This window comes from Elgaria multicarinata, chromosome 7 (assembly GCF_023053635.1).
Source record: "Elgaria multicarinata webbii isolate HBS135686 ecotype San Diego chromosome 7, rElgMul1.1.pri, whole genome shotgun sequence".
In the NCBI taxonomy this organism is placed as follows: Eukaryota; Metazoa; Chordata; class Lepidosauria; order Squamata; family Anguidae; genus Elgaria; species Elgaria multicarinata.
The window spans coordinates 12,910,748-12,935,210 of record NC_086177.1 but is presented as its reverse complement, the minus strand read 5'-3'; the positions used below and the strand labels follow the sequence as shown (position 1 = coordinate 12,935,210).

Sequence of the window (24,463 nt, the reverse complement as noted above, 5' to 3'; positions counted from 1 at the left end):
AATGAAATTTAATTCTCAGGCTTAGGCCCAAAGCCCAGGACATACTGCTCTGGACTTCTTGTTCTGTGTCGTATTTAGACATGTGTTCATTTCTTATTCAGGGCAAAAATTGTTCCAGAACCTTCTAACCTTCTGCAAGCTAGTATAGAGAATGAAGAATTAACTCAATTGGCTCTCATTCTTATTGTCCCATTGAAAAGGAAGTAACAGACCAAGACCCAGAGATGTTTCTGCTCTTTTACTCTGGCATTTCCTAGACTCCCATTTGAGCTCTCTGGGCCTATTTCTGTAGCAAATGCAGTCTGCCGTTTCATAACAATTGCACTAAATTTATTAATAAAGGAAAGAAGATTCATTCAAAAAAAGAAAAGCTTAAAATATACACAACAGAATAATTTTACCCAGCCATCATTTATGAGTGTGAGTCATGAAGTGTGGTGGCACTCAAAGGCTTTAACTGTTTGGGTTCAAGAAAGACGTTTTCAGGAAAATATGTGCACAGAACAACATGGGAAGATGTAGTACCCAAGAGTTCAGGCACATCTTTGGTCACCCTGTTATAATCTGCTTTGCAAGATCCAAGTCTAAGTAGCATGGCAGGCTGTGTATTGAAATAAGATAGTTATTTCACTGCACGAAATGAATAGCTAAAGAGGACTTATAAATCCGTGCTTGCAGAGACTGATAGTCAGAAAGAACTATGTGACATATAATAGGTTACATATACGATTGTCACAGAGCTGGGTAATGATGGATGTACCAACAAGAAGCAGCTACATACTGTGATAGACCTAGGCTACAATCCTATACACACTTACTGGAAGTTAGTCCCAGACATGCACAAGATTGTGCTGTTAAGGTAAATGTTTGGATCAGAAATAACAACATGAACATAAGAAGAGCCATGCTGGATCAGGCCAAAGGCCCATCCGTTCACAAAATGGCCAACCAGCTTGTGGAAACCCACAAGCAGGACATAAGTGCAATAGCACCCTCCCACCCATGATCCCCAGCAATTGGGGTACATACTCTTACCACCTCTGATACCAGAGATAGCATGTAGCCACTATGACTAATAGCCACTGATAGCCTTATTTTGTAATTTGTCCAATCCCCCTAGAAAGCCATCCAAATTAGTCGCCACTGCTATATCTTATGGAAGTAAATTCCATAGTTTAACTATGTGCTGTATGAAGAAGCACATCCTTTCACCTGTCCTGAATCTCCCACCAACCAGCTTCATGGGATGAACCCATGATTCTAGTATTATGGGAGAGGGAGCACCAACGCTGCTATCTTTCCGGCGCCAGGTTAAGACTTTCCTCTTTGCCCAGGCATATGGCGGCACATCCTAATTACCCACATGTTTAGTTTTTAATCGTTTTTAATGCTTTATGTGTGTATGTTCTGTTTTAGAGTTTTAAATTTTGTACACTTGTTTTTACCTCAATTTTAGAATTTCTGTAAACCGCCCAGAGAGCCCTGGCTATGGGAGCGGTATATAAGTGTAATAAATAAAATAAATAAAATAAAAAGTCTCTACATCATGTGTAATTTTGTACACCTCTATCACATCTCCCCTTCCTCGCCTCTTTTCTAAGCTAAACAATCCCATCAAACCTCTTGAGGGGGCAGAGAAGAAATCTATGCAATTCCTGGAATACAGGAAGCGGCCTTAGACCAGGCTGGCCTGTTTGTCCATCTTGCCTAGTATCGACAGACTGACTAGCATCAGCTCTCCAGGATGACGGGCACATCGCTGGCTCCCTGATGTCCTTTTAACTGGAGAGGCTGCCATGGATTTTTGAACACATCTATTGTGTTTTTATTAAGCAAACTGCCCTTGAAATTTTGAATTGAAGGCCAGTATAGAAACGTCTATATAAAGAAACAGAATAGAACATGGGAACTTCTTCATGCCACTGAGCTATGGTCCTTCTCCTAATAAGATCTCCAGTAGTTGGGATGGATCGTTAGCATCTCCATCCTGACCATGACTAGCAAAAGGAGAAGTTACTATATTTTTAAAATCAGTATTAAGCTTTATTCTCATATTCCATAATAAAGACAAAGTCATACCAACATCACATTATTACAGTGGATATAAGAAATCAACCATGATCAAAATCATAACTAACTAAATGGTCAATGGATCGATCGATGATATACAGATATAAACAACAGAGAAAAGGAGGAAGAAAATGGCTGCATTTGGATGTCCTGACAAACCATGGTACATCACAGCCTGATGCCCTCTAGATAAATTGGGACTACAACCTCCAACATCCCCCAGTCAATGAGCAAAAGCAAGCCTCATGTACTCCTCCCTACCTAAGCACAGCCATGAAAATGAGACTGGGAACTTCCACTTTGGTTTTGTTTGTTTTTTAAGTTAACTCCAGTTTAGCATTACACCTGAATCCTAAGCACAAATCCCATTAAACACACACACACTTTACCTTGAAAGACAGCCTTATTGGACAAACCTAAGGCTGGCACAGTGGCCCCTTCTGGAAGATCAATCATTTGCTAAAAAAAAAAAAAAAAAAGTCATGCACAAGTAATTGGGTCTTTATTTCCAAAATCCATTATGCCAACCAAAACATCACCAAAAACGTGTGCAAGCTTTCAAGATCCCCAGATCTCTTCTTCAGGCGAGAAGCTATAAAAGGCAAGGTGGGGAGAGGGGGGAAAGTGCCTAGATCGTGAAATCTCACTGTCCGTAAGACTTCACCAACTAGTCATTTGGGGGGGGGATTTGCTTTTTTTGTTACCTTTGCTTTTTTTCCCTCTTCTTTTTTGGCGACTTTATTTGTAAAAAAATTGTCCATCATACAAGCTTTAAAACATCTGAAACTTGGTGTAAATATCTCCCAAGACATTCGGATCAGCATAAATATCCTAAACCCAAATTCAAAATGGCTTGTTTCAACTTTCTGGGTGATATGGAAGCACCCTAACAGTTGATTCCCCTGTGGGTAAGCTAGTTCCATAGTTCCAGGTGATTTCTCTGTCTCCAAAGATCAGAGTGGTAGATGCTCAGTGGTACATGCGTTGCCTGCTGAAGATCCCAGGATCCAACCTCAGCAATTGATATACATGGACATGGTGTGAAGGCATGGGATGCTACAACCTTGATAAAGCTAAGTAGGTTTAGGCCTGGTCAGTGTCTGGAAGGGTGACTACCTGGGAACCCTATGTACATTTGATTACTGCAAGGCGCAGAGCAGGGGGTTGGACTCGATGGCCTTGTAGGCCCCTTCCAACTCTACTATTCTATGATTCTACAATTCTACTTCCAACTGGATCCCCGGTAACAGAGCTGAAAGACCCTTGAGCCAGATACCTCAAGAGTTCAGACTAGGCAGTACTGGGCCAATGGTCCAGCCGCATTACAGCAGCTTCATGTGTTCATGAATCTCTTCAAACTCAAATCTCGTCTCTAAATTTATTATGTAGAAGACAGCAAGTGATTTTTCTTATTTTAAAAAAAGGACACACTTACGCCAGAATACAGTTTCTCCAGAGATATTCCAGAAACGTTGCTGAAGTTTTCCATGAAATTCCTAGGTGCAGAAAATACTCGAAGCACTTTCTCATCTGCTCCAGACACAAACTGAAACCGCCCAATCATTGCTAGACACTGCATGTCGTATCCATGGACTTGGGGCCTTGCCATCTCATGCCACGACACCTAGGAAAGCAACAATTCCTATTTATACATGCACCAGTCTCACAGACTAGGAAAGAGAAATCCAAGAATTGAGAATTTATAGCCCCATCAATCTAATGTCATCTGTAGAACTATATTTTCCTGAAAATGTACGTGCAGACCACACCCCATAAACAGCCTCCCCTTACCCCCACTGGAAATGCTAGGTACCCTCTCTTACTTATGACAGACAGAGTTGGATTGTTAGAATTTCCATATAATGTGCAGGAAAGGAGCTTTAATGGAAAATGAACAGGGATTTCAACTTAAAACTCCAACATCCTATCCCAGTCTAAATCCATCTCTATTCACCACATCATGCTAGAACTAAATTTAACTTTAATATTCTTTATTCCTCAAAGGAAACAGAATGCTGCATAAACAATGACATAATTAAATCTAAAAGGAAGTCTACAGACAAAAAGAGTTTATTTTTAAATGACTTCTTCCAATACAAGAACTGCAAATTTTACACGTCAGCAATACTGTGGTAATATCATAATAGCAAGCTACCAGAGCACAGTGCAAATAGATTTGGGGAAATTTAAGACAAGCCATTGTTCAAGTTTCATATTCTTTTGGAAAATATCTGATCTATCTGCTTACACATAATTTAATGAGCTTGCAAAAACAAAACAAAACCTACTTCTGCTTTGTCGTCTCTTTTCCATGGAGCAAAGATTCTAGTAGTTTGGTCAGAACCAACAGAGATGATGAATTCTCCCTCTGGATCCCACTTCACATCTTGCACACCATTGAAATGCCCTGAAATCACAACTTCTGGAGCCCATTCTCTCTGATAAATCAAGAGCACCAATATTATAATCCCACAGAAGTGAGCTAAAGGCATCTGCTAAATACGGCAATCTCCTTGCTGCAAAACTGGGTGTGTGGTTCCCTTTTCAAAGGAAACATTTGAATTAAAGTGGCCCATATGTGAGCAGGCTTGCTAACAGATGCTGATGGTCCAATAAAGGAAAGGAGTTCAAAATATCACACTTGTGACACCATCGCTTGCAACTAAGGGCAAGAATGGCATATTTGGAATGATAAAACACATGTTTAAATGGATTTTAAAATGTTTATAATAAAGGCAACATTATTCTCTTACGCAGCCTTTCACCCTAACCCTCCTACCACTAAGGCAACCTGTTTTGGCCTAAAACTCCCATCATCCTTGCCCATTGGTCATACCAGCTGGGGATGATGGGAATTTGAGAATTGTAGGGGGAGGCTGCACAAAGCGATAGCTTGGGATGGGCAATAGCCCAGTGGTAAAGCAGGCACTTTGCAAGTAGGAAATCCCAGATTCGGTCCTCAGGTCGTAGGGTTGGGAAAGACCTCCATCTGAGACGCTGGGAAACTACTGCTGTAGGAGTAGTCCATAGCAGGCCAGATGGACTAATGGCCTGACGCAACATATGACAACTTCTCATATTCATTTACTCACTACCCACACAGCCCAAGAGACACATCCTGGTAATCTAGGCTTATTTAATCTTGTTTGCTACTAATTACGATACAAAAGGAAAAATAACAATCAATGCTTTAGCGGAAAGGTGGTGTTCAAAATGGATTTACAGTTTACTGCGTCTAATGAGCAAAAAGCCATCTTCTTCTATATGAAGACATTTATCACACATTTCCCCTTCTAACAGTAGAAATAATCTGTCTTGCCTTGTTTGCCGAAGTCTGTTTCCAAAGATGCAACGCTCCGTGAAAAGCATGAGCAAGAATCATTGAGCCATCTGGGCTGAAGTGACAGTCAAAAAACCCAAGTGTATTTCCACCCACTTCTCCTATTCGGACCTTTTTGAAAAATTGGATACAAAATACATGAGCCAATCATCAGCCTCCTTCCTACTCAGTAATGGCTGAAAACAAAACTATAAAACCTCATCTATGGTTTAGAATGACATGCAAAGTGAAGTTAGAAGAACACGATTCTAGTGGCACATGAATGTCATGAACTTGCAAAATTAAGAAACCGTTAATTCCACCTTCTTTTAAGGTACATGTTTGATAGACTTACAAATCTCACATAAAATGGTAATAAACAGTAATTGAACTGTTTTCTGGGGGAGACCAAATGCCTGCATATTTACCAATAACATAGTAATTTTTAAAAATTATTCTCCATGTGTTTAGTTATCAAGCACATAGGCAGCTTACAATACAAACATAATAATCAGAAGTTCTTTTTCACACAATGTCTATCCAACTTTATGTAATTCACTGCAGCAAGGGACCCGTGCAGAACTAACACTGTCTCCCTACAAAACATGATTTGCAAATCAAGACCCAGCCTTGTAAACAATCCCCACTCCCTTCTTTATCTAGAGTTAACCAAGTTTTTGTGTTACATGTACACTGACACAAACTATGGTTAATCCAACCCAGGCTCCTTGTAACTATGGTTAGCAAAACCACTTTGAACCATAGTTACAATGTCTGGTTTACAAAAGAATCATGGTTTGCATCAGTGCACATGTAAGTCAAAAGCACAGTTAATGCCAGGAAGGGATGGGCGAAGGCAAATCTCTTTAGAGAGGGAAGGAGTGTGCATTCATAAAACTGGCTCCCGATTTGCGGATGATGCTCTTTAGTGAGTCGGTTTTACTTCTATTTTAGGCCAAGGTGCACCAATGACCACTAGCTCAGCTGGCTTTTTAAAAAAATAGACAAATTCATGGAGATCAATGTCTATTAGCCATAAAAGCTGAATAGGAACTGCATCAGTAGAGGTAGCATCCCTTTGCATACCCAATCCAGGGGATATCTGGTAATGCCATCAGAAAAAAAACCTAATATTTATTTTAAAATAAAACACCAAGATTCCAACCCTCACAATCCATGGAAACCAAGCAGGAAATATATGGCAAGGTTCAGTTCAGTTTATATATAGTAAGCTTCAGTTTAAATTCAGTGGCAGACAGGATGGATTTCAAGAAGAATGGCTTCTTCACTGTAGATTCCTTGTTCGTCATATCCTGCCCCCCCACCCCGCCACTCAATCTCTCTCTCTCTCTCTCACTCTCTCTCTCTCTCTCTCTCTCTCACACACACACACACACACACACACACACACACACACCGTACTCAGAGTTTTTAGCTACTGTTTTAAGATCAGCTTTTAGGTTTTCTGAGTACTGCAGAATGTTTTGCTTTGTCCTTCCACTGAACAAAACAGTCTTTGGGGATTAAAATACATTCTGCTCCAATTCTTTGGGAATTGAATTCAGATTTCCTTGATTTAACTTCTCAAGTTTGGTGACAGGGGCAGGGGTAGCATACAGGAAAAATGTAAAAGAAAAAATATTACGTCTACCTGTTCCAACCACACCCCAGATTCATCATCTGGAGCCCACAGGATCACAGTTTTGTCCATTGAAGCAGACAACAACCTCATTGGTTGTACCATCCTGCCATCTACAGTAAAAGGGGGGAAATTAACCTTGTATGTTATGCATTTTTATCAAATCCTGAGCATGCAAAGAAAAGCAGAGGCCGAATAAGATAAATGTACAGCAGTGTGATGTAGAACCAACTAGACTGAAGAGGAGGAAAAGGTCTAGTCATAAGTTACAGTGCTCTTAAAAAAAAAGAGCTGCATGGGCAAAAATCTTGTACATTGGATACTGGGTACTGTAGTATTTGCCTTCTCTGGCCATTTTAGAAGGTTATGTGTGCAGATGAGTGCTCTCTAGAACATACATTTAAAAATTGCAAAACTCCAGCCCAAATCATGTGGGAGGAAAAATACCCCCAAAGTGCCAAGGATAGTTATTGGGAATGGACCAATGTGTGATTCATCGGTCTTTAACTGGTGAATCGTGACCCATTAACTGGTGAATCGTAGGTTGAGAACTGTCTTAAGGTGGGTTGTACTGACAGAGTCTTGGCAATTTTTTGCAAAGAGGGGGAGAAAGAGAAGAGGTAAAAGCAAAATCTAGATTCATAATCAACCAATTAAAAGTAGGCCCAACTTTAAATATGGATTCTGGGTCTGAAAAGGTTGTCAGCCACTGTAATTATTGTCAGGGATTTTTTTCTGTTTAGAATAGGGATAGGCAACATCAGCAAAAAATAAATTTAAAAATCAGCAGTTTGCTGCCGAAATTCGGCTGCAAACCGTTACAGAGCTGTAGAAAGGCCAAATTTAGCTTGCTTTCAACCTGCCAATATTTTTTGGCCAGCAGCAGGAGGAATGAGGCCTGCAGAAGGGTCAAGATGTTGGAAATTGGCCCCCAGACTGCTCAAGGTTGCCCACCCCTGATTTAGAAGAACATGAGAAAAAATACACCAAAGGATTGGTGCAGATGTATCACTGCCAAACTGGTTAAGCAAATGGGGAGTAAGGTGCAGGATCTTGTGCTCTCTCCCTTGGGAAGTTCAAATTCCCACTCAGGAGCCAAACCACTGCTTGCCAGTACATCAACATTGATGTTAACAGTAGTTAGACCTAATCAGGGTACTCATTTATCCACAGATGTAAAACCATCATCTGATATTCTAAACAAAAATATATTTATTAATATCTTTATTGGAATTGTTCATCTTTGCATTTATTTAGCCATTTATATTTATCTAATATAAAAGGTGAGGGGGGAAACAAATGAAAAATATTGTGAGCTATGTGGGAATTCCGGTTAGTCCTAACCACATTTAATGTTACTGCAAACATAGCAGTTGATATCTAGCATCTCACTCCAGAATGAGCAGGTGAAATGCAAGCTCCCAAATGTTGAACCATAATTCAGCTGTAGACTACGGCCTAAACTACACCAAGCAGGATATTGCACTACGAAAGTGGTATATAAAAGGCAGGAGCCACACCAAGCAGGCTATAGCAGTATGAAAGCAGTATATGGGGACAGGAGCAGGCAGAAGTAACATCGGGGCCTGCTCCTGCTGGACTCTTCCCCCCCCCCACAGGGCAAACTGCCATCTTGGCCCTGTGGGGAAGAAGAAGGACCGAGGGGACAGGAGCAGGCAGAAGTAACATCGGGGCCTGCTCCTGCTGGACTCTTCCCCCCCCCCCACAGGGCAAACTGCCATCTTGGCCCTGTGGGGAAGAAGAAGGACCGAGGGGACAGGAGCAGGCAGAAGTAACATCGGGGCCTGCTCCTGCTGGACTCTTTCCCCCCCCCCCCCCAGGGCAAACTGCCATCTTGGCCCTGTGGGGAAGAAGAAGGACCGAGGGGACAGGAGCAGGCAGAAGTAACATCGGGGCCTGCTCCTGCTGGACTCTTCCCCCCCCCCCAGGGCAAACTGCCATCTTGGCCCTGTGGGGAAGAAGAAGGACCGAGGGGACAGGAGCAGGCAGAAGTAACATCGGGGCCTGCTCCTGCTGGACTCTTCCCCCCCCCCAGGGCAAACTGCCATCTTGGCCCTGTGGGGAAGAAGAAGGACCGAGGGGACAGGAGCAGGCAGAAGTAACATCGGGGCCTGCTCCTGCTGGACTCTTCCCCCCCCCCACAGGGTAAACTGCCATCTTGGCCCTGTGGGGAAGAAGAAGGACCGAGGGGACAGGAGCAGGCAGAAGTAACATCGGGGCCTGCTCCTGCTGGACTCTTCCCCCCCCCACAGGGCAAACTGCCATCTTGGCCCTGTGGGGAAGAAGAAGGACCGAGGGGACAGGAGCAGGCAGAAGTAACATCGGGGCCTGCTCCTGCTGGACTCTTCCCCCCCCCCCACAGGGCAAACTGCCATCTTGGCCCTGTGGGGAAGAAAGACCGAGGGGACAGGAGCAGGCAGAAGTAACATCGGGGCCTGCTCCTGCTGGACTCTCTCTCTCTCTCTCTCTTTCTCTCTCCTCCCTCCCTCCCTCCTTGACTCCTTTTCCTTGTGTGTCATGTCTTTATTAGATTGTAAGCCTGAGGGCAGGGACTGTCTTTTTTGCTAAGTGTAAGCCGCTCCGAGAGCCTTTTTTGGCTGAGGAGCGGGGTATAAGTATGATAAATAATAATAATAATAATAATAATAATAATAATATGGTCTGTGTCAATGGGCCCCAATAGTTGTCAGTGCACTTCAATATTGCTATAAACAGCAGTGTGGCTCCTGCCTTTTATTTACTGCTTTCATACCACTTTCATAGTGCAAGGTCCTGCTTGGTGTAGATTAGGCCCATGTTACTTCTGTATCAGCTTCTCCAGAATAATCCAACTGCATACCCACCCAGAAAGGAACTACAGTAGAACACTGGAAGGAGTCAAGGAGATGCAACTTATTTATTATTTATTTATATATTGCATCTCTATACCACCCAATAGCCGAAGCTTTCTGGGCCGTTCACAGAAATTACAACTGAGCCACTGTTATCATATAGCCGTGATCTTAAATGCAGTGATCAGAGCAAGCACCACGCTGATAGGATTACATTATAATAAGAAGGCAGAACTCGATGAGATGGAAAACACTGGACCAGCATAAGTAATGGGTGTGTGTGAAATGATATCATGTCCTGCATTTCCCAAGCCTTGCTCCGCATCACTGGCTGCCACAGGAGGTGGGAAATACACAGTGTGGTGATATCCTGTCACACTTAGTCAGAACTACAGCTATGGGTGAGATAAGGGAGAAATTGCCATGGGGCTGCCATTTTTGATAGCAGACCCACGTTCTACACCATGTCTAGCAGATTATGGCTCACATGCTTCTTACCTTTGAAAAATGAAGGCTGCCAATGAATGGCATATACCCAGTTTTCATGTCCAGCTAACACAGAATCCAGCGTGACAGCAAAAGATGTCTCCGAACCTACCACACAGCAAAGCGGAAAGAATAAAAATCTTCAAGGAGGTTTTGATAAAGTGCCAAGGATGTAGTCAATATTCTCTGTGTATGAAACTAGCTGCACCAATGATAATATCATCCTGTCAGACAGCCCTACATTGCAAAGTCACAAGATAATCCTGTTACATTCCTTGAAATCAATTAGATGCAAGTAAAAATGTAACCTGGACTTCCCTCCCTCCCCAGCATTAACTGTGGCTTTGAATGGAAAGCAAGGGTGATACAAACTCATGCCACGAAAAGTCAAGAAGCGCCCACCCATTGTGCAAATAACTCAGCCATGCAGAGAAATATACAAGAAACGGGGATGTGTTAGTGCAGGATCACTTTTGCATACCCAGGGTGCTTGATGCAAGTACACCTTCCCCATATACACAAAGCATAGCACCCTATTGACAGGGGAGATCTGTGGAAAGAAACTACTTTTCAGTTGCAAATATTTTTCATTGGATTGAAATGAGTATGATCTTTTTCTCTGTTCTACTTTCTCGGGATAGAAAACTGAAAAGGTTAAACCCTTGTCCTGCAATAGAGAGAGAGGGTGTCACAGGGGCTGGGGAACAGCTATTTGTGATGTTCACTGAAATAAAGCACTTAGAAACGCCCAATCTCTCTCAGCTTAGTTACCAGTACTGCTGGAGCACAATACATTAGTTGATTTTTCTCAGGAAAAGAGAATCTTGAACGCAAGGATGGGAAACCTTAGATTCTCACTTGCTTTTAACCCTACTGAAAAAACTTATATATAGCCTCTGAAAAACCAACAACTATTCATAAAGTAAGACTTACCACCATTATTTTTCACCTTAAAAATGTTCTCCTTCAACCTAACAGTGTCCTCATCTTGGATTTCAAGAAGTGATGAAGTCACATGCATCTTCCAGATTCTTATCAGACAATCTTGAGCACAACTAGCCAAGTAGAGATCTCCATCTTTAACAAAAAAGAAAAAAGAAAAATCAATAATTGAAAAGGAAAAAATAATCGAATCACAACGGCCATTTCATGATGGACCTGCCATTTTAATTCACAGCCCTAGACCTCCGTAAAAAAGGAACAGCCTACAACTCCCAGCATGCACTGCCTGGGAGGGCTGAACCTGCCGGAGCCCAGGGACAGTGGGCACGCATGTTCTTCCCGCTGCCATCGGCATGATTGATGGCTCACCGCCGCGATCAGCCACCCACTGCCTTGGTCGCCCTGTCCCTGATGCGATCCGGGACACTCCAGTCCCTGGAGGAGGAGTCATGTGTTCCACAGGCACCCTGCAGCTGCCTGCTTCGGCTTGCAGGGGACTGCAGAGCATCTGTGGAACACACGAGGACCCCTCCAGGGACTGGAGTATCATGGATCATGTCAGGAAATGGGCAACCACGGCGGCAGGTGGCTGATTGCAGGGGTGAGTGAGCGATCGTGCTTGCGACTGGGCAATCACGCCAGCAACAGTGAGGAGGACACGAGTGCCCACTGTCCCTGGGCTCCGGTAGGTTCAGCCCTCCCAGGCAGTGCATGCTGGGAGTTGTAGGCTGTTCCTTCTTTATGGAGGTTTAGGGCTGAGAATTAAAATGGCAGATCCGTCATGAAATGGCCGTCGTGATTCGATTATTCAAATCCAAGGCTTGGATTTGCACAGGCCTGGTATTTACTGTGGGAAAGTCGCTAACCAATACTGAAAAAGACACTCTGCTGTAGAGCACGAAGAAAGATTTATGTATTACATTGCCATATTAGCCGCAATACTAGAGAAATGCCTAACAGGCCCTATGTAGGCCTTCAGATGGCTCAGCAAAATTAGCTGTATGCAGAAAGACAGCACTAGGCTGTTTTTCAGGGATGAAAACTTTCAGAATCTATGAAGTCATGATGAACACATGAGCTTTAGGCTTGGACGCATAGATCTTTGTGACAATAGACATCTTAGAGGGAAAAAGTGGCCCATAACTTTGTTAAGGAGAGAGAGAGAAAATATCTATTTCTGACATGTACTGCATATGACCAGGATTCTGTGAATGTTTAGATTCCATGGGAGAGCACAAAAAGTGCAGCACGTGGAAGTGGGTGTAGAATTAAATTTCCCAAGGATCTCAGTTATCATTTTTAAAAAATGTTGAGTGTCTCGCTCTTACGGTTGCAAAGTTATGCTTAAAAGTGTATGGGCAATGCCTGCTGAAATCTCAAAAGCCAGAGATGAGATCTCCAGCAGTTGGGGGCAGGATTTCAAAGTCCTTGCTCCTCCAAAGACCAGAGCTATACAAAATAAAATAAAATATGCAAAATGTGTGAATCTGAATAATTTATTCAGAGCATAACATTTGGATTTCCTAAACTAAGAATTTAAATATCTTAGCACAAATTATGCACAGCCCTAGTAATGTTGAGTAGAAACGGCTCAGTTCGAAAATGTGCTTTACATTCATTAGTTTCTCCACTGAAGACATCAGACTTTTCATAAAACTGAGTCCTCCTGGTCCAAGCACCTTCACTTTTCCATCTGTCTGTTTCAACAAAGCTTGAAAAATAAGAGACTTGGGTTAGGAGTCCCTATCCTGAAAAAAGCACTCATAAAGCTTCCTGCATTTGAAACTGAAAGGGTATATCCATGTCAGCATTATCCAGAACAGCACACTCGCCCGTTATGATCTGATTCAATCCTCTAAAATTATCTTAATCAGCAATGCCATCTTCAAAATGTGGAGCAAGAAATTCATGCAGGTGGAATTATAACACCCCCAAAAATGAAAATGACAGAACTCTCATCATCAAGTTCTCCCATCTCACTTTCTACATGCCATCCACTGGATCTGAAATCTGGTGCTGGCAAGATTAAAATGGTCTCAAAGCTTGGCTTTTGCTCTGTCCGACGCGTTAAATGCCTTTGCTGTACTTCATACTTACCACACACTGCCCATTCAACTCCTCTTATCCAGTCTTCATGGCCATGGAGCAGCAAGGTTTTCTGAAACTGAAAGAAAACAGGACCCTCAGCACAAATGTCTGTTTTTCAACATTTTGCACGGAAGCTTGAGGATCCAACCCTGGATCCAGCGTTGTTGCTAGAGGCTGGACTAGCCTCAGTGGCACAGTGCCTTTTGGCTGGTTCAGAAGTCTGGCTGCAATCATCCATGCTCTGGCAACTTCCTGACTGGATTACTGTAATGGAGCTGCCTTTGATTCGGCAGCTTCAATCAGTACAGAATGCAGCTGCCCAAGTTCTCACAGGCACAGCTTATTCACACCCCATCTTGACAACGTTAATAGAACTGTACTTGGCTGCCTATGTGCTTCCAAGCCCAGTTCAAAGTGCTTAGCATCGACTTCTTAAAATTAAACAGCTTGGGACGCAGCTACCTAAAGGAGCACCTTCTCCGATACGATTTTGCCCACACTTTCAAATCATCAGCTGAGGGCCCCATCAACCACCCCCTCTGGGTCACAGGAAATATTCCCACTGGCTGAGTAAATGCAATTAAAACAAAACCGACACCTCCCCAAAATGGCATACACTTTGTAGGTTAAGAGACACAAACAATAGCTACCTGTCCAGCCTGTTGCACATATAAATGAATTTTGCAGTCATCACCGCCACAAGCCAGTACTGGTACTGAAATGACAAAGCAGACGTTGGAAACTTGATTCCGCTTCAACTACGGGTTTTGAAATAATTGAAGAAGGGGCAGACAGGAAACCTAATGCTAAAATCTTACACATACTTATCTGAAAATACATCACATTAAACTCAGTAAGACCTACTTCAGAGTAGATACACTGTAAGGTTTTATAAACAGATTCTGGCCATCCTTGGATCTCTATAGCATATTCTTGGGCAGCCTTGGATCTGTATAGCAAATTTGTGAGATTTTAAATACTCCCAGATTGGATATCCTAGAGTCTAGGATATCCAGCCTGGCAGTACTTAAAATTTCACAAATTTGGAGAACAAGTTGTAAATAGCATTGCGAATGTGTAAAAATGGAAGCTGTCTACATGGCCCATATGACCACATATTAGGATGACATATTAGCACTGTAAGTTTTGTAAGATACTTTAGAACAGAATGCTTGATCCAAGCTTTGAAAATTGCCACCATCCATCAATGAAACTGAGTGGAATGTTTAAGACATGAGTTAAATGATTCGTCAAAAGATTTAAAAAATTATGTAAACACACTTACTGTCACTGCCTGGCAAGAAGGACAAAGAAACATCCATAGCAAACCCATTTCCAAACAGCAGGGTCTGAAGGCATTTAACTAAGAGAGAGGGGGAAAATAGTTTTGCATACCAGCAGTGAACATTACAGAGACATCCAATGGAGAACAACCAGGCTATGCTACAAATTATAGCTACAATGAAATAAAACCTCAACCAAGATTAATGTAAAGGAGCAGACATCATAAAGAAATACAATAATAGAGAAACTGGTTCAGGCTGATAAGGAGAGGTTAGAGTGGGTCACAATATAAACATGATTTGGCAATCTCTCCTTTTCACTCACGCTGGAACTTGACACATTGAGAAATGTGTACCCTCTTCTCAAGGAGACAAACGTCCCTCTATGTCCATTATTTCATTATTCATTGCTATCCAGTATAATTGTACATGAAACACCTTTAACGGGTATTGCATTGTGGCAAGCAGTGAAGCAAACTATACTTTACATAAGCCACCTGTGCACTGAACACCACATAGCTTCCACTTTTGACCTTTCTTACTCATCAGCACCTCCCTTATTCAAGATGTATAGCTTATTTTATCAGTCAGCAAATATCAGAACTACGTAAGATCTGAACACCAGTCAGGCATTTGGTACCCAAGGCTACCACATGTGTGACGTGGCTCTCTAGTTCTGCCTCCTAGATAGTGACATGCAGTCAACCGCAGATCCTGACTGATGCATGATCGGTATCAGATGTAAGCACACAAGGCTGCCTCCACTGGGATATGCTTTGGCGGATTTAAATAAAGGTCCACCTGGAAGGAGGAAGTGAAGAGTGCCAATCATCTTGCCCCACAATCCTAATGAAGATCCAGCTCATTGCTATTAAACTTAGGAAAATGCTTAATAGCAGCTCACGGGGGTGATCTTCATCCAGAACACTGGGATGGGGTGTTAAACCTGTGAATAGACGTTATGTGGTGGAAGGGTGTGTGGGTGGGTGTGAGAAAGAGAGAGAGAGAGAAAGAGAGAGAGAAAAGGGTAGGTGGATCCACCTAGTTCCAGACCCATCCATTACTTTAGGAGTAATCGATGCTGGACCCTTTCCTTACCCCTGAAGTAACATAGTCCTCAGGGATAAAATGATTGCTCATCTTTGATACAGATACCATCTCTAAACCTTGCAACATGAAATATGAAGACACTTCTCAAGATACTTCCCGACAGAATCCCTGTTAACACAGCAAAGTAAAGAAGCTTACCATCTGTTCCTTGCCTCGACCAGATTCTGACAGTAGAATCAGAAGCTGCAGAAGCTACTAGTAGATTTGACTCTGCTGTAGTCTCACTTGCTGTGTAAACTGCATCCAAAGCGCAAACTGCTTCAGTGTGACCGTCAAGGTGAATGGAGTTCACAAGCTAAACAGAAAGTTGTAACATTACATGTAGGAAGGACAACAACCCTGAAGTTTAAATCAAATTGGCATGCATAATTTTCAGAAGGGTCCAACCATGGAAATAACTGAAATGCTAAAGAACTTTAAAAGAACAGTATTTTTTTTAGCGGCGAGCATAGGTAGGCCAATTCCAGTGTGCTCATTTTCCATTAGAAAACATGCACTCTATACAATGTTGTGCTCACAATGTATTGTAGACTTTGTTTGGGTAAGAACTAGAGTTTCATGACTTTCACAAAAGCAGCATTGCTGGCCTTTTCATCCATTTCCTATATCTACTTTGAATGGCAAAAGCTTTATACAATCTGAAGATCAACGTTTTATTTTCAATTTCTGATAAAAGGGCCTACAACCCCAAGCATACTAACAGTTGTAGGCCTTTTTTTTGCCTTACATGCATAGGAGTGCACCTTAAAAGAATTTTAAGGCAAATGCTAGCAAAGATTAAATGTTTGATTTAATCTTTTGTATAGCATGGGTCAACTCAGTTTTCTTCCTTTCTCCTTCTAGAGTACCATTTAGTTAAAGCATTCCTCTTTAGAGAAGAGGCTGGACCCAAATTAAAAACTATAAGCACTTCAATATGCCACTTTATTTAGCCTTCTGTTCCACCAGTTAATAACACTTCTATAGTAAGTATATGAAGTGCTTTCCAATCATTGGGTATGCTGTTATGCCAACTGTTTTTCCTGGAATATATCCTGGGAACAGCTGGAAGAGTCCACACCTCATCTCAATGATATTTCTCATTAAGGCTCCTGGAAAGCAGGTCTCTCAATAAACAGCCATTCACTTCCATCACCAGAAGGCTGCCGCTGCCTCCACAGACAGTAGATCTGCTCAAAGTGAGAAGAGGAGGAGCGCTGTTTCACGGGCAAGCTACTGTCCTTCCTCACAAGTGCATCTACACCGGAGGAAGGGATGCAGCTTCACTGTTGTAGTCTCAAGATTCAGGAGGAAACATCCCAAGCAGGCTGTTCATTCACAAGCAATACCTGCGCATCTGTACACAAATTTACCAAAGCAAGACAAAACAAAGTTAAGGCAACTCACCTCTTCTATTGCCAAGAAACATACACTTGATTATTCCTCAAATCTCCCTATTGCACATCAGAGGAGGAGAACTAAGGCTGAATATCACTATGGTATTCACTTGATCAAAAAAAAAGTAATCCACTCTGAAATAGCTGGATATTAACTCTCACTGGCTCTTCAGTACAGTCACGGTTTTCCTATTTGCATTTATTTATTTATTTAAAACATTTATATCCCGCCCTATATCATTATGGTCTCAGAGTGGCGTACAGACAAAAACATACAGTATAAAACCATAAATATGCACAGTTAAAAACAAATTAAACCATGATCCAAGTTAAAACAATATATAATTTAAAAGCAGTAAAAACAGTTAAAACAATGTGCCAGTGAGTTTAACCATCAAAGGCTTTGTTAAAAAGCCATGTTTTTACTTGGCGTCGAAATGCAATCAATGTTGGTGCCAATCAGGCCTCCAAGGGGACGGCATTCCACAGTCGGGGTGCCACCACAGAGAAGGCCCTCTCCCTTGTCCCGTCATAGCGTATATGTTGCATTGGTGGGATGCGGAGAAGGGCTCCTCCAACAGATCTAAGGTCTCAGGCAGGCATTATATAAATTTGCAGCCTATATGTCAGCATGGGACTAGCTGCAGTTCAGTTAGCTGCAAAACCAAGAGTCACAAAACTTGATTCAAGTCAGTGAAAGGCACCTTGAACGTTAGTGACATGGAAAGAGGAGCCAAATTGGATTAATGAATTTGTGAAGTGTGTAATTATACATGATATGCTGGTTAGTACACTAGTTAGGAGAAATGTTTTCTGATCATCAGAACAGGATGAGTAACAACAAGACTACATTTGATTAAAATGAAAAAAATGACAGGGTCCACAAAACATTAATGGCTGCTTTTGTGGAGCTTTTGAACATGAAGTGCTTTTAGACGAAAGATTGGCACACCAGGAGGTATTCACTCACCTACTGGTCTGCTCACCTCTTCTCACTCCAACCCATCCACCATCATACTTCCTCCTGGCACATACACATGGATGGTGAGCTATGCGCCCCTTCCAAACCCCAAAAATAATGCTCCTGAAACGGCAGAGGAGATGAAGCCATCCTTGTGCACAGCACAGGGTTAGTTATGTCTCCCTTTGCAGCTGGAATAACTTTTAAGACTACAAAGGGAGCCTGGCCTGTAGTCAGCCTCACAGTGCTTAGAGAGACAGAGAGCCCCGTGCTCACTTTCTCCATTCCAGCCTTCAAGCAGGTTCCGAGTTAAACAAGGCCGTGAGGCCAAGTGATTCCTCTTAAATCACCAAAATGCCTTTGCTACAGAAAGCTGTAGCCAGGTCAGAAGTAGATTCTGTGAATTCACATAAGCCCAGAATGTGGCACTGACTGTAGAATTCAGTTTCCTCACTATGTCAGGTTTCATTTTAGAAAACACAATTTTCTAGCCTTCAGTGCTGCAAATATAAGCTTGTACATCTGTGGACAACATGTGATGACAAATCTGAGGGGCCAGAGAAGGAGCTAAATAAGGTTTTCAGTGGGCAGGGTTGCAGTGGCCTGAATTGAAGTTCCCTGTTCCTTCCCAAGACAGCAAAAGTGGAAAGTGCTACATAAGATAAGCAAATCTACTTGCTTTTCATAATTTATAGAAGTCACAGAATTCAGTGTAGCGTGCAACACAATCCTATGTATGTTTATTTGGAAGTAAGTCACCCTGTGTACAGTGGAGCTTGATCTTTAGAAGATATGTTTAGGGTTGTAGCCTTATTATACATTTCACCCACTGCCCTCTTAACGCTAAGTACAATATACAACATATGTAGAAGTGACAGCCTCTTCATTCCAATTTAATGCAACACTCTTAAACTTTGAATCCAGATAACTAGCAATTAATATTTTGCAATACAAAATTGCTTAGTAAAATAGAGTCCTGGCTGTAGATCATTGGCAGCATTGAAAGGTTAGGTTGGGAAGAACAGAAAGATTCAAAAGTCGTTCTGGTTTGGGATTGTCCTCTCGTTTATATAAAGAAATCATGCATTCAAGAGTTTTAACCTCATTTACAGACCACAATGCCTCTGCATACCTTCTCATTAGGCGTTTCCCAAAGGATAATACGTTTGTCAGACCCTCCAGAAATCAATTCCGTCTCACAAGCTGTAATAAAGGGGAAATAAAAAGGTTGAACAATCCTGATTCAAAAGATTTTTCAAGGATTACTTTTAGTCTTAATGGCTCTTAATCTACAAAATCAAAAATCTACAAACAGATAACTTTAAAAATCAAACGAAAGAACTCTTATTGAAGTAAGTCAAATTAGTTTCAATTTCTTTCAAGGTTTTATCATTTCCATAAGAGGGGGAACATTAGCAGATTGAAAGGCAATACTCCCTAAACAGATTTTCAGTTGTTTTGCTAGGGTAGGTATTCTCCTGTCCATCTGATTACCATCAAACATGTCTTATGTAACTGTAAATTCTTTGTACATATTACAGCCTCTTTAACAGACATCCTTCACTTTCACAGGGATCCTAAGATTGCGTTTCGAACTACATAATAATTAATGAACATTTATAATTTCAAGATCATTTAGTTCTGTATTCATTTCCTGATTTGCAAACGAAAATTTTACAATAAAACTAATAATTCACAATGTTCAGAATGTTTAGATATCAATGACACTATATTTTGTGCTTTTCCTCCTTAACTAGAAAACGGTTGCAGGGATTATCGTGGTGTTCCTCCAAGATACCTTATCCCTCCCTATACCCTAGCAACCCCCAGGGTCACAAGAAACAGCACTCTAAACTGGGCCTCGAAGTACCCCTTCTTTGTCAATAATTAAATCCATGAAGCCCAAAGCAAGGATGTGGGGTGAGATACTATAGGTATAGGGTATTCAGAATCACCTTCGATCAAACCATACCAGTTCTACTTTCAACAAACAATTTTATTTATTAACAAATATACAAAACATGGTATTACAGTAAATTCAAACCAACAAGAAAGGTTGTTCTAATTTCTGAACTCACCCTAACTACTAAAATAAGCAGGTAGCTTCTTTTACTAACCTGCAATCAGTTCTCTCTTTTTACCACTCTGGCTCAGTTCAGACAACATGTTAGTCAACGCAGTGTGAAAACTTCACTCAGTGTTTGAGTTTTTAGGGGCTATTCCCCACACAAAGTGTTCTAACTCCACCGTTGTGTGACTGTGGGCTCCCGTGGAGTTGAGTAAAAGTCAACGCACTGTTTGATTGACAGTTCCTCCACCCTCTCTCCTCCACCAGTCTCCCAACAGTATCCCATCAGCCATTGCTGCAAAAAACCAATCCCAGCACTCTCCTAGAACAAGACTCCCTCCTTTCACCACTCTTGCCATGCAACTCTGTAGCCAGTGGGAAAAGTCAATGCAACGCAACGGAAAACTCCACAGAGCCCGCCACACAACACGAGACACAACCGTTTTGCAGGAACTCTCCTCTACACAGCGTGGATATACCTTTACCGTTACATGGAGTTCTCCTGCCAGACAACACATTTCTCAACAGTGGTGTAAAAACTCCACCGCGGAGTTCTAAAACCATCATTGAGAAATGTGTTGTCTGAACTAAGCATCTGGCATCTGTTCAGCATGGATGTGATGGAGACTTACCACCACAATTTTGTAATTGTGCTTTTAACCTGTTGGTTGTTTTATTGTGGTTTTAATGTTTTATTGTGGTTTTAATTTTTGTGAACCGCCCAGAGAGCTTCAGCTATTGGGCGGTATAAAAACGTAATAAAATAAATAAATAAATAGCTCCAACTGAAAACATCTAGCATAGGACTTGGTTTTCTCTCATTTAATCCCTAACTTCACGTCCTTCCATGACACTGGTGTTTTAACTTGAAGCACAGAATTGTGTCGTGAGTTTGTATCCCATTTCATTTTGATATTTCACATGTAAAAGAGACACCGCTAAATACAATGCTGAACAGACAATCTAAACTAGAAGACCTCACTTTGCTTGGCCATCTAAGACTGCACAGCCTCTTGATATCTAAAATAAAGTAAAATCATGAACACATTATAAAAAAAATCTTTAGACATCTAGGTCTATTAATTCAAATACCAAGTTGCCTGTTCACCTTGAGCAATTAATGGCACAATCCTATACACATTTAGAGAGAGAGAAAGTCCTACAACCCTCTGGCTGGGGAATGCTGGGACTTGTAAGGCTTTTTCTCTCTCAACATGCAAAAGATTGTGCCTCATTTTTTTATGCCAGAAGAATCAGTGTACTAGAATAACAGTTTTCATTTCTAAGAGGTTTCAATAATTCTTGGGTGCATGAAACCTACCAGAATGGGAGCCCTTCAGCAATGCATTTCAAATGTAGAAGATGCCCACTAGAGGGCACTCCTACGGCAATAGTCATAACCCAGGGAATTCTTCTGGCAGCTTACAATACAAAAGGAAAAAAATGGACTGGATCCAAGAATCATGTAACTATTTCTGCATGCCTAAGAAGATTTTGGACTTGCACTACTTACATATCCCCCATGATGTAAAACAAGTCACTTTTGAAACAGAAGAGAGTTGTAAAAGCAATTTGTGATAAGACATGGTTGCCTGCTGTTTAAATCAGGGTGGGATGGAGTAAAAAGTCCCACTGGGTGGGTTCAGGCCCTCAGTAGGATTATAAGATGCTCTTTGCATCTCCACTCATGCAATCAAGCTAGCAGAGTACGGTAGCTATCTTTTTCTCCCCTTCATGCTTCCCATTGCCATATTGAACTATTATTTAATAAACTAATGACAGTCTCATAAAAGGTATTAATTGCAACAATAAAACTATGAAACACTTGATAAATGAGTTAAAGCTGTTTTTAAAAAGATAGGTACTAGTGGCCCAGAACGATAACGCCAGACCCTTATAAAGAATATTCTCTCCCCACTTCCACTACTGACCTCAGCAAGTTTCTAAAAACTCATTGTCTATGTCTTGGAGAATACAGCCGAGGTACACAAGAAGAGGAGGACTCTGCTAAAGACAGTCTGCAAGCTCAGATGCAATATCAAACCCAGGGCCTGGCCTGCCATTAGGCAGAATAAAGCAATCTTCTCAGGTGGCAAATGCTGGGGGCAGAAGTGGCAGCCACCTGACTGTTCCCTTTGTTAGAGAAAACCTGTCCTGCCCCCCACCCCATAACTAACTAGCTGCCTCGCTATTCCACTGCAAGGGTTGAAGTACATTTCAACTACCAGTCCAACTGGCTTCTGCATATGGGATGGGGAGACGGCTACATCCTGACCTTCCTGCCTCTGGCAGCAGCAAAATGCCTAGGGCCAGTCCAGGCCAAATCATGGATAACTGCTATATGAATATGACTCTTTTATTTATTTTATTTATTTATTTAATTACATTTATATACCGCCCCACAGCCGAAGCTCTCTGGGCGGTTTACAACATTTTAATGACTCTTGGTCATGTGGGACTCATGGTTCCCACATTTAACTTCCTTTTGCTTCCTGCAATTCATTTCCTTCCTTTTTGGTTTGAAGCAGCCCAGAGTTGTGTCAAAAGCAACCAACTATGGTTTTCACTTGCCTTTCAATCTCGGACTGGTAACCATCATCACACTGTTGTTTCGGAACTTAGTTTTCAGGGCAAGCATAAACCATAGGTTGTCAGTTCAGACAAAATGGCAAGCCAGAAAGGGAGGAAGAGAATTGTGGCGTGCAAGGGGAGATAGAGCATGTGGGCCCAGGAGTCCTTAAAGCCTTATTTACAAAGCAGTAAGCAATGACTTGGCAATACATCTGAATTAAACCAATGGGAAGGAAGAGATTCAAGTATTCTCAGCCAGTGCCTTGCCACGTATGAGAGCAAATTAGTGAACAGTCAGCCCTTCAGTTTTTGATGAATTCAAATGTGATCTGTATTAAAAATTAGATGCCAACTAATGCTGTAGGAGTTTCCTTACTAAACAAAATACCCACCACCATCACCATTACCACTTAATTTAAGGCAATCAAGAGATTTAGCAATTTGGGGGGAAATGATTTGAAGAAGATTTTAAGCTAAAATTCTAACTTTTCTTTTTAATCGCACACTTCCTCCAAAGAACCCAGGACAATATATACTGTCTTCCCCTGCTCTGTGCATTTTATTCTCACAGCAATCCTGTGGGGTAAGTTACACTGAGTGGTTGAAAACCAAAGCGTAATACTATTTATGATACCATTCTGTGTACAAAATAACTACTGAGACCAGTTAGCGGCAGGGTCTTGCTATTTACTGTTTTACTCTGTACAGCACCATGTACATTGATGGTGCTATATAAATAAATAAATAAATAATAATAATAATAATAATAATAATAATAATAATAATAATAATATCTGTATCTCACACATTTATCATGGACTGTAAATTTCCTGACTAAAATGTCTTATCAACACTTTGGACAATTCTAAGTACGTATTTGTTGTATGTAAAACAGTACTAGCAGAAATTGGCACCTTAGTTTTAAACATGTTTAAACTGTACTTACATCCATCATTTTTGTGAATCCATTGGACACAATTAACTCTATCAGTGTGGCCATTCAATGTGCCAACTACTTTTCTTTTCTGGAGAGAAAAAGAACAAAAAAAATCAGATTTGCCAGTTATAAAGAGGGTAAGTGAAACCTTTCCCTGTTAAGAAAAAGAATGTTCTTCCTGCAGAGAGGTCTTAAAAGATGTTGTTGAAACAGTTTCATCATTCTGCTGCCAATGGTGTTAAATGGTCAAAATACTTTTGAAGAACATTGCAGTATGTTAGTGTGATGTTCAGCTGCCTATTATGCATTAAATGTAAATATTTGTCAAGTTATGGTTTATATTATGCATAAAGTTCTAGAAAGTAAGTAGGCCTCAATGTACTTATAATTTGTAATGGGGGATGGGGTTTGAATGCCTGAGTGCTGATTGGATAGTGGCAGGGGAGTGCTAGGATTGGCTGTGTGAGAGGGGGAGGAGCTGGAGAAGTGTAGCTCTCTATATAGTCTGTGAAGTAAAGAGTAGAACTGGGGTAGAGAGAGGCCCAATCTACACCAAGCAGGATATAACACTTTAAAAACTTTATGAAAACGGTATAAGTAATGTGTCCTGGGCCTGAACAGTTGTCATAACCATTATAAACCATTATAAGCAGTAGTGCAGATCCTGCCAGAGTGAAGGAGTGATTAAGAAATGTGTATATGATTCTGTGAGCAGAAGAGTGATATATGAGAGAAGTGGATGATTTTATGAGGCTAGAGAT

The 24,463-nt window shown here is 41.5% G+C and overlaps 1 protein-coding gene across 1 annotated transcript in view; it reads right to left on the bottom strand.

Moving 5' to 3' along the window:
• Positions 1–24,463, bottom strand: part of ELP2 (elongator acetyltransferase complex subunit 2) — a 51,784-nt gene that overhangs the window by 26,039 nt on the left and 1,282 nt on the right. The window contains exons 2-14 of the mRNA XM_063130220.1: positions 23,712–23,790; positions 19,259–19,329; positions 15,928–16,084; positions 14,682–14,759; positions 14,047–14,111; positions 13,406–13,472; positions 11,300–11,443; positions 10,379–10,474; positions 7,041–7,141; positions 5,390–5,521; positions 4,359–4,508; positions 3,506–3,694; positions 2,460–2,529 (exon numbers count right to left, since the gene is read on the bottom strand). Of these exons, the coding sequence (XP_062986290.1) occupies positions 2,460–2,529; positions 3,506–3,694; positions 4,359–4,508; positions 5,390–5,521; positions 7,041–7,141; positions 10,379–10,474; positions 11,300–11,443; positions 13,406–13,472; positions 14,047–14,111; positions 14,682–14,759; positions 15,928–16,084; positions 19,259–19,329; positions 23,712–23,790 (1,399 nt within the window). The remainder of the gene's footprint in view (positions 1–2,459; positions 2,530–3,505; positions 3,695–4,358; positions 4,509–5,389; positions 5,522–7,040; positions 7,142–10,378; positions 10,475–11,299; positions 11,444–13,405; positions 13,473–14,046; positions 14,112–14,681; positions 14,760–15,927; positions 16,085–19,258; positions 19,330–23,711; positions 23,791–24,463) is intronic.